Source organism: Phoca vitulina, unplaced genomic scaffold (genome assembly GCF_004348235.1).
Source record: "Phoca vitulina isolate PV1807 unplaced genomic scaffold, GSC_HSeal_1.0 scaffold55, whole genome shotgun sequence".
NCBI classification, from domain to species: domain Eukaryota; kingdom Metazoa; phylum Chordata; class Mammalia; order Carnivora; family Phocidae; genus Phoca; species Phoca vitulina.
Window position 1 is genome coordinate 489089 of NW_022589758.1, and position 13966 is coordinate 503054.

The 13966-nt window shown below is 50.5% G+C and overlaps 1 protein-coding gene across 9 annotated transcripts in view; it reads right to left on the reverse strand.

The window, feature by feature from the left end:
- The window catches only part of GPM6B (glycoprotein M6B), a 153746-nt gene that overhangs the window by 42875 nt on the left and 96905 nt on the right, over window positions 1–13966 (reverse strand). The window contains exon 1 of one of the 9 annotated variants that reach the window (XM_032389573.1): window positions 1022–1467. The exons of 5 other annotated variants lie outside the window; for them this stretch is intronic. In XM_032389573.1, the coding sequence (XP_032245464.1) occupies window positions 1022–1082 (61 nt within the window). In that variant the 5' untranslated portion in view covers window positions 1083–1467. Of the gene's footprint in view, window positions 1–1021; window positions 1471–13966 lie in introns of those variants that run through there. 3 more of the 9 variants (XM_032389579.1, XM_032389577.1, XM_032389583.1) reach the window with 3 other exon arrangements.

The following is a 13966-nucleotide window of genomic DNA, read 5'->3' on the forward strand; positions in this document are numbered from 1 at the left end:
AAGGGAGCTGTGCTCCTGCCCTGGAAAATCACTATTGTTTAGTGCCTGTCAGTCGATCCCAGGGCCGTGGGAAATACCCTCGGCATGAAGGCTGGTGGTATTAGAGCCACTGCAGGTGTAGACTATGTTCCTGCCCCTTTAGGATAGTCTGTAACTTTGGGCGAGGGAGACAGGTGAGCGGCGTCTCACACTGTAATTTAACAGTGGCTGAGCGGATTCTATGGGCTATCGCACTCGAGACCAGTTTTTATCTAGGAAAAGACAGATGAATTTTAGCTTCTACTTTCGGTCATTTTCTTACTGCAAAACACGTATTTCTCCAAAAAGGCCATTCCCTATGTCAACACTGTGGTAAGATTCCCCTTTAGGGACAGGACCTTTACCAATTCTCCTCCTCCAAATCTCCAAGTCATAAATGGCAGAGGACCCTCCACCCCTCTCCATCAGCACCAGGGTGACAGAGCTGACGTCCCCTCTCTGAAGCTCCCACTGTAAATGGTTATTACATGTCACAGTCAGGGCCTGATACATGGAAAGACTACTATCGTTTTCAATGAGAGAACTAACTAGAAAACGTCCAACATCACTACGGCATTAGCGGAACCAAAGCATATTTAGTTTGCGGCCCCCTCCAGATCCTCCCCAGCATTAGCAGAAAACAATGCATTCCATGCCCCTGGAGTATAACATGCAGAACGTGGGGACCTAAGTTATGACTCATTATATTAACGAGGAAAAAAAAAAAAAGACCATTTCCCCAATTCCGCTACCTAAGGTGACAAACTGCGGACATCCTGGGAAATCCCACGTTTGGTGGGAAGATTTGGAACAGGAATGGGCTGAAGAAAGGCTGCTCTATTAATTTAACATCAGCCTACAGGCAAAAACCACCCTGAAAGCAAGACCATGCCAGAGGGATTGTTTCAGAGCTATTTTACGAGAGACACAAAACCGGGCTCCCCCTTTGAAAGCACCCCCCAGTGAAAAGCTTGAAACAGGCTATTGTCAGAGTGCCGGGTACCTTTTCTCTCTTGGCTTTGTTCAGTATTTTCCTCGGCTGCAGTTTCCATGGCTGGCTTCATACCATCCACCAAAAATGCTTTTCCCCGCTCCCCCAACACACACTTTTCCCCTCCTCTTCCTTTTCTTTTGGACTCCCCTCCGTCTCTTATTTACACCGCGTGATTGAGAGGTTCTGTTCTTCACTACAGTAGATTGCAGTCCCTTCCAAGATGCAAAAGGCTCGTCAGCGTCAGTTTCCCCTCTGCCTACTGGTCCAAAAAGACAGCTGCCAAGGAGCCGGTGGCCACACGTCAGCGAGGATCCCAGTTAGAACACGGCCATCCTGTGCCCCGTCCCACTGCGGCTCCCGGGGGACAGCCGCGCCCCCGCCCGCCGGCCCCCGCGCCGCTCGCTCCCGGCCAACTGCACCCACTGAATGCTAATCAGCTCTCCCAGGGAAGAACAGACTTGTGACATCAGAGGACGGGATATGGAAGAGAAGGGGGAGAGAGAGAGAGAGACAGAGCCCCCTCCCACCACGTGACTCAGCTGGTCGGGATGTCAGTTCTCTCCGCTGAACGCTGGGCTTCCACCCCTGCAAACTCCTTCCTTCCCGGGGCGACCCCTTCATGGGGCATCACAGGCTGACTGAAGTTCATTTACCTGACCCTAGCAGAATATAGGCAGAGGACCAGCCCATGGCCTCTGTTTTATTCACTTTCTTTAGTATTTGACTTTCACGCAATCTCTAGTAGCTGGCTACATTTAAAATATATCTAATATATATATATTAGATATGTATCATAAGATATATATCAAAGAGGGGAGGAAAAAAATACCTAAGAGGGAAGAAAACCCAGAGCATGGATTTAACAATAGCTATATAAAATTTGGCATTAGAATTATAACCCATTCCCTGTCTACAACTAACACACGTGACAGAAAGAGAAACCCTTGAGCTCAAGCCCAATTCATAAAAAGGTATCCCTCCATATTTAAAAGTAAGCATAACATGCGACAAGTGTATCTAGCTGACATTTTGGTGACTTCTTGGAATGAAAATGAAAATAGAATGGTTTTTCTTACTGGACATGATTATTTCTATATAGAGCTTTTATTCATTAGAACCTCTCCCTCAAAGTCAAAAGGGTGTTTTCAAGAGCAGTCTAAATGTTCAGCATAAAGGCTATTATTGTACCAATAATGACTGACTGCTGGTTTCACGAGCCTTCATGCATATCCAGATACTATGGGACCATAGTTCTCAACCCATCCAAGCATAGAAAAGCCTTTATCTTGGTCATGAGCCGTATGTTTCCAAGCATCACTGGTTTCTGTACCATGATTTAAGCATTTGGTTGACCCACTTACCTTCACTGTCTCTATTAAAGATATTTATAGAAACTCAAGTCAACTACAGGGATGAGTACTGAAAACCACAGGGTGAAGGGTTCTCTGACAGGTAACAGCCTTCCAGTTGGTTGGGTTGAGCACCCACCTCAGAAGCAAACATTAAGACAAGTTAGAGACCACCCTCTCCTAAAAAATCTCTTCCAAAAAATCTCTGACGCTTTGTTGCTCAACACTTCCAAAAAAAAAAAAAAAAAAAAATGTGCAAGATCCTGAATCAAAATCCTCCAACAACCTGATCTTTTAATGCCTCAGTTGAGATAATCCCCCAAACCTTCTACATTCAATACCTCTGGCTCCTGGTAAGCCAGAAAAGATTTTGAAAACTCATTTAGCCTGTTCCAACATTTTCTTCTGATTTTACTTCTCATTTTTCACTTGAGCCATCCTCCTAGGAGTCCATACCCACAATCAACTATTCCTTTAACTGATGGCCCTGGCCAATTTTCCTGTCTCCTGGCGAGATCAGTGAGGAGCATGGCAGCTTAAAACTTCAGACAGTCAGAAAGAGATTCATTTGTGATCTAACTACGTCCATGGGAAAACCTGATGATGTGTCCAGAACAAAATTTTTAAAAAATTCAATCCAGCACCAAAAGGGACAATCATGACTAGCTATGCTATTGGTTTTGTTTTAAAAGTGTCTAGCAAAACCACTCAGTTACACACCTGGCAGAACAGAATACTTTTTTGGCTTTTACTTAATATTATTCTTAGATGTCGTTAAAGTGGGAAGGCAGAATACGGAAGAGGTTCTACATTTAACATGGAAGACTTTTTCAATTTAAGGACAACTCTGGTTCTGTATCACAGTCTTAGAAATCAAAACCATTGGACAAAATATTCACAAATTCTCCGGGTGATACCTTGATCTACCTTCCCCTTGAAGAATTCTATGCAAATGAGCAAGTCACCATTTCTGCCTTGTTCATAACTTCACCATGTTCTTTTCATGAGGCTGATAACGTAGGACAATTCTTAAAGTTACCTTTACCAATAACCTCAAAATCTCACTGATGTTTATGAAAAACCATCTGAGTTGGAAAAAGCATGATAGAAAAATTGTTAACAGCAAGAAAGAAGAGTATACATTTGTAACATTTCTGGGGTATGCCTCCATGTTTGACCAGAACAATCAGATACGTATAATGAGTAGGATGGGAGATGGCTCATAAAGGTGAAAAATATTCTTTGAGCCCCCCGAGTTAAGTCAGTCCGACTGAAGGGAAGAATACTTCTGAAAGCCAAAACAGGAATAGCAAACACACAAAATGGGCATATTAGATCAAACCACACAAAATTGCTAACATTGACTAAGAACAGTAGTTTCACAGGGTTCACCATTTGTACGTCTTCTGCAGAATTCCAGCCAGTTCCATAAGCATGCATGGAATCACCTTCCAAGTGCTAACATCTACAAGAAGCACAAGACTTCACAAGAGACGGTGCCCGTCTCCGAGTCACCCATAGACTGATGGGCCCCAGAGAACCCTCCTAAACCAGGGCGACCCGACCGGCTGCAAGCCCTCTAGTATCACAACAAAGAAGGTGAGAGGAGAGAAAGAGAATGTGGGGACAGCTCAGAGCTGAGCTGAGCTGGCTACTGCTGTGTGGTTGGGAACCGCCAGGTAGGAGAGGGTAGGGAAGGGTGGAGAAGGACAAGAGTAGGAAAGGACAGGGCAGAGCAGGGTGGATAAGAGCAGGGAAGGCTAGAGAAGGGAAAGGTAGAACAGGGAAGGGAGAGAGCATCCCTGGCAACATCAGAAAGCACACAGACAGGAAAACGGTACTGTCAGGGTGTTGGGGAGGCGATTTTTCCGACAGAGGGTCCAGAGCACAGGGTGTGTGTGTGTTGGGGGTGGGGAGTGGGGGAGGGAAAGGAAGGCAGGTGGCCGGGGCCGTAGGCTGGGAATCAGGTAGGGTGAACACCTTGCTGATCCCAGAGGCAGGGGAGCGGGGGAGGGAAGGCACTAGAACGGATCTGATCTGTACTTTACAAAGGTCATCATGTTGGTCATGAGGCTGGCAAACAAGCCACTCTGAGGGCTGAGCTCTGGCCCGGGCAGTGGGGGGGATCCCCAGTGACCTCCCACTGGACACGTGCACCTGGGGGTGGAAAAAGAGGAGGACACGGAAGGCAGTCTGGGGTTTCCTGCGTGGATGGGTGAGGACATGGTCACGGTCCCCCCCACACACAGATGGTCCTCCATAAGTATATTTTAAATGAATGGTGAACCAATGACTGGGGAGAGACAAAGACTAAAAACACACAGATTAGAATTTAAGGAACACAGTCTCTTAAATATAAAGGGAAAGGGAAACCGTGAAAGGGAGGGTCAAAGAGGCTAAGGAGGAAAAATGAGAGAAGCAGAGGAACGAGGCCGAAGTGGAAGGAGAGAAGTAGAAGAGGGTCCGCGAAGGGCATAGAGTGTCAGATGTCATCCAATAGTGTAGAAGGGGCAAAGAGGATGAGGACCGACAAGCAGAAAGTATCTTTACCACCAAACAGTCACTGGAACTTCCAGAAGAGTCTGGGTCGAGTGATGGCAGGGGAGGAGCAAGGCACCTGGGGCTTCTCCACCATCCTTGCTCTCCGAATAGGATGCTCCAGGGGCCCGGGGGACACTGTCGTCTCATACCTGGGACTCAGGCCTGTGCCTACCCCTCTTGGTCCGGTTTCCAACTAGTCGAGAGAATTTTCATTTTTCTCCTACGATCTAGTCCATGACTGTCTTCCCAGGTTTATTCTGTTACGAACAGTTCTGGCCGGCAGTTCCACCACGTGCGCACTCGGGTGGGGGGTCCCCGCACCAGCAAGCAGCTCTCCCACACCAGCGGGCCGTCCTACAATTCAACTCAATTCCGACACTCGCTACCCAGGGGCAGTATCGGGTCCCACATGTTAAGGGCTCGGTCCCGAGAGACTGCCCCACCCCCGCCATCCGCCCCCCAAAAATTCAGATGCCAGTTCCAAGTCTGGTTGTCACCTGTGCTTCCCACTGACCAGCCACAGATCAGAGGCTCCAACGACCCGCTTCCTTCTTGGATTCATTTAATTTGCTAGAGCAGCCTCTGGAACTTAGAGGGACATTTTACCTACTAGATTATGTGTTTATTATAAACAATACAAAAGGACACGAATCAAAAGCTAAATGAAGAGATGCACAGGACAAGGTATGGGGAAAGGCGGGAAGCTTCCAAGCCCTCTCCCAGCACGGGACTGTCCCCAAATCTCCATGTGTTCACTGAACCCTGTCCTTTTGGGGTTTTATGGAAGCTTCATGACAGAGGCACAATTGATTAAATCATTGGCCAGAGGTGGAGATGGGGGGGGCAGTGGGACGGGGACTGAAAGTTCAAGTTGGCTTTATGGTAGCAAACCCCCAACCTTAGCTTGGAGAAGTCAGTCACCTCATTAACACAAAAAAAGACACCTGTGTGGCTCTCCATTACAGGAAATTCCAAGGGCTTCAGGAGCTCTGTGCCAGAAGTGAAGACCAAATATATATTTCTTATAATAAATCACAATTTCACAGGCTTCTAGTAAATTTGCCTTACGTTTCTCATATGCCTGTGATCCAAATAATTGATGGAAGCGTTGAACATAACAAGACCACGGTGAGAGATTCTTGTGTAGGCCACTATGGCCATCATCCTCGTCAGCTGACTGGTTTGTTTGTTCATTCATTCGTTCATTCATTCATCCATTCAATCAAGGTTCATTAAGCACCTACCACATGCCAGAAATTGAGTCACTACTCTACGTTACATGGCTGTGATTGTTCAGTCAACTGGGAATTCATCAAGAATGGGATGAACACATGAGCATGCACAATAATCTACATACATATCCTTATCAAGGTCACGAGGCTATCAATCAAGTTTGTCAAACGTCTACTCCTTATGATGTGGAAAACAGAGGCAAGAGAAAAATTAGGGACGCCTGGGTGGCTCAGTCGGTTAAGTGTCTGCCTTCGGCTCAGGTCATGGTCCCAGGGTCCTGGGATCGAGCCCCACATCGGGAGGGGGGGGGGGTCCCTGCTCAGCAGGGAGCCTACTTCTCCCTCTGCCTGCCGCGCCCCCTGCTTGTGCGCGCGCTCTCTCTCTTTCTCTGGCAAATAAATAAAAAAGAAAAAAAAGAAAAAATTAAATCTCCTTACTGCCTACAGCCCACTGACAAGTCCCTGAAACAGGCAGAAGGACCTTCCTCTAGGGACTCTGCTGCCTCGATACTGACACTTTGCTAGGGGCAAAAGGCAATCTTAGCCTGACCACCAGGATCCTGTGAGCCTACTTTAACATACAGAAATTCCTCTGGAAACTTCCTTTATCTCTACCCCCCCCCCCATATGTGTTAGCAATCATCCTCCAAGCACACGGCCCACTGATACACATCTGAAGGGTCTCATGACTGAGTTTTTATACTAAACAGTAATAAATTACCTTTTCCTAACAATAGCTAGCCCTGTCAAGGTCCTGAAAACCTTGTTTCCAAAACACCTTGGAGATTTACACTCTCCCTAACCCCCTCCCAACTTGAAAGTATATAATCAGTCTACCTGTCACCACCTCCACTGCAGCGCCTTCTGCCCACGGGTCCTGTCCCCGGGGTTTAATAAAACCACCCTGTTGCACCGAAGATGGTCAAGAATTCTTTCTTGGCCGTTCCTTCCTGGACCCCAACATTTCTACATCACTTCCACTTTCCTGAAATTATATTATAGGTTTCTTCTGGCCTCAGAATGACTCCTTGGTGGGGAGTCATTCAATCACCAAGAGGAATATTTCCATATTTATTCACACTACTAATTCCTCTGAAATTTGCACATTTCAACCAATGGTTTTTCCCCAAAAGTCCGGCCTCTTAGTACCTGAGACACAGTCTCCTAGTGGCCCCGCAGCTCCAGAGGAAAGAGCCTCCTTCCTCTCCTTCCCATTCTTGTCACTGCTTTGTTTTTGTTTTTTTTTTTAAGATTTATTTATTTGAGACACAGAAAGAGCGAGTGGGGGGGGGGGGGTAGGGGGGGGGAGAGGGAAAGGGAGAGAGAGAATCTCAAGTAGACCCCCACTGAGCATGGAGCCCGACGTGGGGCTCAACTTCACAACCCTGAGATCACGACCTGAGCCAAAACCAAGAGTCAGTCACTTAACCAACTGCACCACTCAGGCGCCCCAAGGACAGTTTTCTTTACAGATCATCTCTCTTCTCCCGGTGGATGGATGCTCCCTCCCTTCTCAGGAGCCAGCACACCGTCCCGATTCCCCAAGCCCCTTCTTTTCACTCCTGAGTAAGGAGCTAAGACTGCATTTGCGGAAGACATCAGGCTGACCAGTGCCAAACCAAGACAAGCAACCCGCAGCCAGTGAATTTCTCTAAGACCTATTCTTTCCATATAGTTTCTGGGGGCCTAGAAGGCCTCCACATGCCTCACATAATTCACATGCCCGGGCATAAGCCTTCCTGTGCCCCCCAAAAGAAATCGATCCCCAGAGCAGCAACCTGAGATCCAAAGACAGCCTCATTTCACATTCTAGTGTGCTTGAATGGATGAATTTTAAATCAACTGTGTTTTAAAAGAAATTTTGGTGAAGTGACTCCTATTTCACATTATTCCCCAGGAGAAAATTAAAGATGTGTTCCAGGAGCAAGTATCTGAGCCTTGGAGGGAAAAGAATTACAAATAGCACGAGAATTGTTTTTTTTTAAATGTAGGTTGTAAGGTTTCTTTTTTTTTTTTTAAGATTTTATTTATTTATTTGGCTGAGAGAGAGAGAGAGCAGGAGAGCACAAGCAGTGGGAGCTGCAGAGGCAGAGGGAGAAGCAGGCCCCCCATCAAGCAGGGAGCCCAATGCGGGGCTCGATCCCAGGACCCCAGGATCACGACCCGAGCCGAAGGCAGACGCCCAACCGACTGAGCCACCCAGGCTCTCCTAGCACAAGAATTCTTAAAGCTTACCTTTAAAGCAGAAAAGATGCTTTTAATATAAAGTAGCAATAATATTCAAAATATGAAAGCTTCTGTGCTGTGTTCAAAATGTTGCATAAATTAAAAACCACAACAACTAGAAACAGAGAGCCAGAAATGTGAAAGAGGATTGTTTAGAATTGGGTCTTTTCCATAATTGGACCTTCCCAAAGCTTTATCGATTTGGCAAAGCTTTTGCCTTGCTCTACCAGAATGAAGTTTCTAATTTCACATCCGGTGTAGGTTTATAATGCCTTTTGATTTCTTATACGCTTTCCTGATTTCCTCAGTCCATCCCGTCCCTCTTCAATATTTAGTGTACTTTCCTTTACAGGGAACGATGCCACATAAAGCTGAGAGCCAGGATGACAAGTCAACTTGGATGATGGAGATAAAAACCCTTACAAAGCTCCGTAAGCGCAGGTCAGCACCCTTGGTATTTCTCCTTAATGGTGGAGGTGGCTCCCAGGCCGGCCACTGCCTCCCGAACTGGCTAATACCGGTCACGAGGAGCAAGCCCACGGGAGCCCCCCTCCAGCCCAATCCCTTCCCAGTCTCATCAGCGGTTTAATGACAGGAGTGTCCTCATAAAGCTGCAAGAGCCGCCCGCACAGTGATGGCTGAGTTTAACAGAAGCAACTGGAGGGCTGATGAACCGCTCTCTCGCTCTTCTGGCAAAAACCCTGGGCGTCATTTTCAAAAGGCGAGCAAGAGAGGGAGTTTGGCCGGAGCGGGCTGAGGCTTCCCGTGATGGAAACAGGTGTGGCATGAGGAGCTGCAACGGAGCTGGGGGGTGCTGGACGGCAGGCCCCCAGCACAGGCAGTGCTGCCGGGGACCGCATGTTCGTCCCAAAGTCAAGGTCGGCACTGCTGCTTCTCCATCGGGGCCGCCCTGGGCACTGCGGGCTGTTCGACGGCATCCGTGGGCTCCGGGCACGAGAGGCCCGCAGCTCCGCCCTAAGTCCGACAGCCACAAATGTCTGCGGACGCGGCCGTGTAGTTCCTGGAGGGCAAAGTCAGCCCCGGTTGAGAACCACGGCCTCACATCGATCTTTTCTTCCCTGGCTGTGGGGGTACGCTGTCGGCCAGTGGGTTCCTACCGCAGTCACGGAGGGGTGGGGGGGGGCTCTGAAATCCGCAGGCCAGGGCCCCACGCCCACCGATCCTGCTCCGATGGCCCCATGTGTGCGGTGGGCAGAGGAGCTTTAGCATCTTCCCAGGTGATGCCACTAGGCAGCCAACCGCTGTAGGCCACGGGGACGCACTAAATGTGCGCTACAGGGAAGGTGGCCCATCAGAGCCACTTCGGGAAAATTCTACAGAAGGCAGCTGGGCGGATGGCTGGGATGTGGTCAGGGTGGCCACACTCGACTGGGGAACAGGTGGAAAGCGTACACCCAGGTGAGGCAGAAATGAGAAACTGCGCAGGCATCACAACGAGGGAGAGGGATTCAGGGTTGATTCAGAGACTCAGCTTGGATCCCTGCGGGACTGGGAGAGGAGGATCTGTATTCACTTCCTGGGGCTGCCCTAACAAAGTACTGCCGACCGGGGGGCTTGAAACAACAGAAGTTATTCCCTCACAGTTCTGGAGGCGCCCAATAGGAGTCGGTAGGGCCACACTCTCTCTGAAGGCTCTAGGGGAGCATCCTTCCTTGCCTCTTGTCGCTTCTGGTGGCTCCCCGCAATCCCTGGCTTGCAGATTCAGCATTTGGACCTCGGCCTTCATCATCACGTGGCATTCTGCATGTGTGCCTGCGTCTCTTCTTCTAAGGACACCAGTCACGTTGGACTAGGCCCTCCCTAATTGAGGATGGCCTCGTCTTAACGGGACAGCATCCACAAAGACCCTATTTCCAAATAAGGGCATATTCACAGGTACCAGAAGTTAGGGCTTCAACATTTTTTTCTAATGGATACAACTGGGAGATGGTCCAGAGGGGAGAGCCTACGGGGGGGGGGGGGGCAACCAATCTGGGGGGGGGGCGTGGATGGAGTCTAGTGGAAGTACTCTCAAAGGATGCAGAGGTTGGAGGTGGTCCCGGGCAGGGACCTGTCCCAGAGGAGGAGGGGAGTTTGAGAAGGAAGAGGTGGTCCACAGTCAAGGTAGCCAGAAGGGGCCAACTTGGCAAAGGCCCGGACACAGAAAATTCCAATTTCCTTACCAGCGTCAACAGAAAGATTAGAATGGAACCCAGCTTATAGAGGGGCTACTGAAGGACTAGAAAGCGGAGAGGAGAAGCAAGGGCAGCCGGCTTTCTAAAGGAAATTGGGTAGTGACAGGAAAGCAAGAGAAAAACGCAGGCGGATGAAGGGGGAACACAGAAAGAGAGTCCCCAAATGGCAGCAGCGGCGGGGGAAAGAGATTTAAGGTGCCAGTGGAGGTGGATAAATGAGGACTCGAGATCCCAGGAGAGGCGGGGGCCAGCTGTGGGAGGCTGGAACACTTCCCCTCTGAAGTGGGAGTGAGGAAGCATGAAAGGGAGTGAAAAGAAAAAGACCGTCCAAGATGTGAGGAATTCCATCTTGGAAGAGGCGGTGGTGGTGGTGGTGATGGTGACGGGGAGGTTACAAAGGACCGGGCGGAGCTGTGAAGGGTGCATTTGTTCCTGGATTCAGCCCACGTCGGAGCCCGAAGAGGGAGGGCCCACCAGCCCCATTGGTTGGTCTCAGGCAGCTTGCCCCGAGTCCAGATTGCTTGGAGACTTGAGCGGGGCTGAGTCCTTAGGGGATCGGGGACCCCAGGAAAGCCCAGAGGATCAGAGAGCGGAGGGAGGGGGAGGGAGATAAGTGATACCCTCGCTGTGTGTCTCCTCACACTGGAGGGAAGTGGACCCCATCGTGATGGAACCACACCTAAAGCCCAAACAGCAACAAGGAGCCGATGTGAGGAGGTGGTTTTGATTAAAAAAGCAAAGTTTCTACTTCTTCTTGGGCACACAAGGCACATATCCGGAGACAGACAGCTGATCTACTGAGGATGTGCTTCCTGACTAATTATCACATCCCTGGGGAGCCCCGATTCCTCGCTGGGAGTGGCGCACTGTCCCTGAGCGCTCCCTGCCACGGCTCCCAATTAATGCACGCACCCCGAGTGTAGCAGCCACCGTGGACCAGGGACAGGGCTCCCAAGCCCCTTGAGCCGTCCCACGGCAGCTACTGCGATCCTAGTCACGTCTCCAGGACGGCTCCTGCTCGGCTTGCCAGAAACCACGGGGGCTGGAGTATTCTCTTACCCAGAGAGAGTTGGTGGCTCAACCTCAAAGCTGGGTGAACCCGCGGTGCTCTGCGGGGGAGTTTCCTGACATCATCTGCCAAAACCCCGGCTCACACCGCCTCCCCAGCTCCCCTTCCCTTCCTGAAAGGCGCAGCCCCGAAACCCGGCTCCTTCAGGAGGCCTCCTTGGTTCACCCCGCTCGCTTTCCTCTTCTTCGCCGTCTGCCTACCCCTGTCCCAGTTCGGAATACAAGCCTCTCGGAAAGGCAGCTAATTATACTGGAAAGACACCGGGAGACAGAGACTCATGCCAACCCAGACCAAGCCTACCCCCCACTCTTGTACCCCCACGGAAGGCAGGGCTCACAATCTTTGGCCCGTTTTGCTGCAGGAAGCCAGACATTTTCAAATTCAAGGTGAACTCACGAGACACGTGGGCTGTGAAAATTGTCACACCAGAAGCTGGAAAGTTCTGGGACGTGCCTGGCAGGGTGGGGATAAAGATGATGGGATCCCTTTAAACTCTGAGAAATCCAGGTGAGTTAAGGAGGCCTTATTCTGGTCCAGATGCTGGATTCACGATCCCCTTCCCCTAAAACGGGGTCAGCGTGCAGATTAATGGGTTTCCATCTGTCGGGCTGCTGGGTAAAGGCCGGCACGCACACCCCCACGTACCTCTTGGGGAAGTGGACCCCTCCAACCCCAATCCTCAACAGTGCTCACTTCCTACTGATCTGAGCAACAGGAAGCATGGAGAGCCCTGGGGGCCGCCTCTCTTGTCCCGTGGCTGTGTCCCAGTCCTCACACAAAACCGGCAGGGCCAGCCACGAGGGACACTCGGCCAGTTCCCTCAAGAGCTGTTTCCACTTGCCACAAGTACCAGAGCTGGCCGGACGTGGAGCCCAGCGAGCGGGCTCAGTGCAGCCTCCAGAGGGACGGCTGCACCCCCACGAGACGTGACCGCAGCTCGGGGGGTGCTGCGCGAGGCCAGCACCCTTGTACCAATGCTGCTGCCCGAGCTTGAACCCACCTTCTCTCACCTTGGCCTTCACGACGGCGGCGAGCGGTGGGCCTAACCATCCCCCTCGTATGGAAGGAGAAACCGAGACCAAAGCGAGCCAGAGGGTCTTGGCCAAGGTCACACGGCGGGTCAGGGGCTGAGCTGAACCTGGGCTCGGGCCACTGGAGGCCCAAGTCAACAAGCCTCTGGTAAAACGCAGGGCGGCGGCATTCCTCCCCAGGGAGTGGCCCACCATCCCCTGCCGTCCAGCTCTACCATTTACCAACCTCCCGAGGCCACGTGGCCTTCCTGAGCCTCAGCTCCACCGCCCATTCAACAGGCTCCCGGAGAACCTCCTTCATCATGAGCGAACTGCGGCCCGTAAAGCCTCCACACAACGCCTCCTACGTGGTGCTTCGGAAGGGCTATTATTTCTATCTTGTAAGTTCTTATGCTCCCACCACCACCACCATACAGGTCCAAGGAGAAGGCAGGGAGAGCAAGGAATCGCTGGTGAGGCTACATCCTTCCAGATCTTTCCCTGTCCCAGAGTGGGGGTCACTTCTGAGCCCTTGTCTGGCTTGACTGGATCTTTCAGGGCACTCCTGACTTCCACATCTCCTCCAGACCTCCCTGAGGAGGTTCAGCCAGGATGCAATGTCCGTGATTAAGCTGCCAATAAATAAACGGAGCTAAGAAGAATAAGGCAATGAGATTAAAAAAGATGTGTCTCTGAGGACACTCTTTAACAAATCGTCAAAATTGGTTTCTGGAATCTGGAGGATGTTGCTAACACCTGGGTACTCAGAATCAAATTAGATTTGCCTCTGATTTTTATTTAAAAAAAAGAAAAAAAAAAAAAAGGCACAGAGAGCCCTGCCCTCAAGAAGGGCCTCCAGCTTGGTTTAATGCTCTGAGGTCACGGTCTGAGAATTCCTAATAATTTCATCTTTAAATCTGTGAAGTGAAGCCTGATCGGCTACTGGTGCAGGTGCGTGAGCAGAGGAGCTCTGAGCTCCTCACCATCCTCCTTGCACATGACATGCGCGATGGCCCTTGAGCACAGAATTCCAGTGGGCCCACAAGGCACAGAAAGTTCTGTGAGATTCCAAGGCAGGACAAGGGAAGCGTGCCGTGTTTACCACTGAGTAAGCACCGGCTCTGTCACTTGCCATCCTGAGGACTTGGGCTGCTCACACCTGAGCCTCTGCTTTCTCGCCGGTCAGAGGCAGGACAAGATGCTTCGTGAAGCCTATCCTGGCTCTAAGGTCCACTGGGTCTTAAGTGACCAACGAGTTCAGCAGGACAGTTGTAAGAAATAAAAGATCACATAAGGAATCCTGCAGCCCCCCCCCCCCCCCCCCCCCCCCCC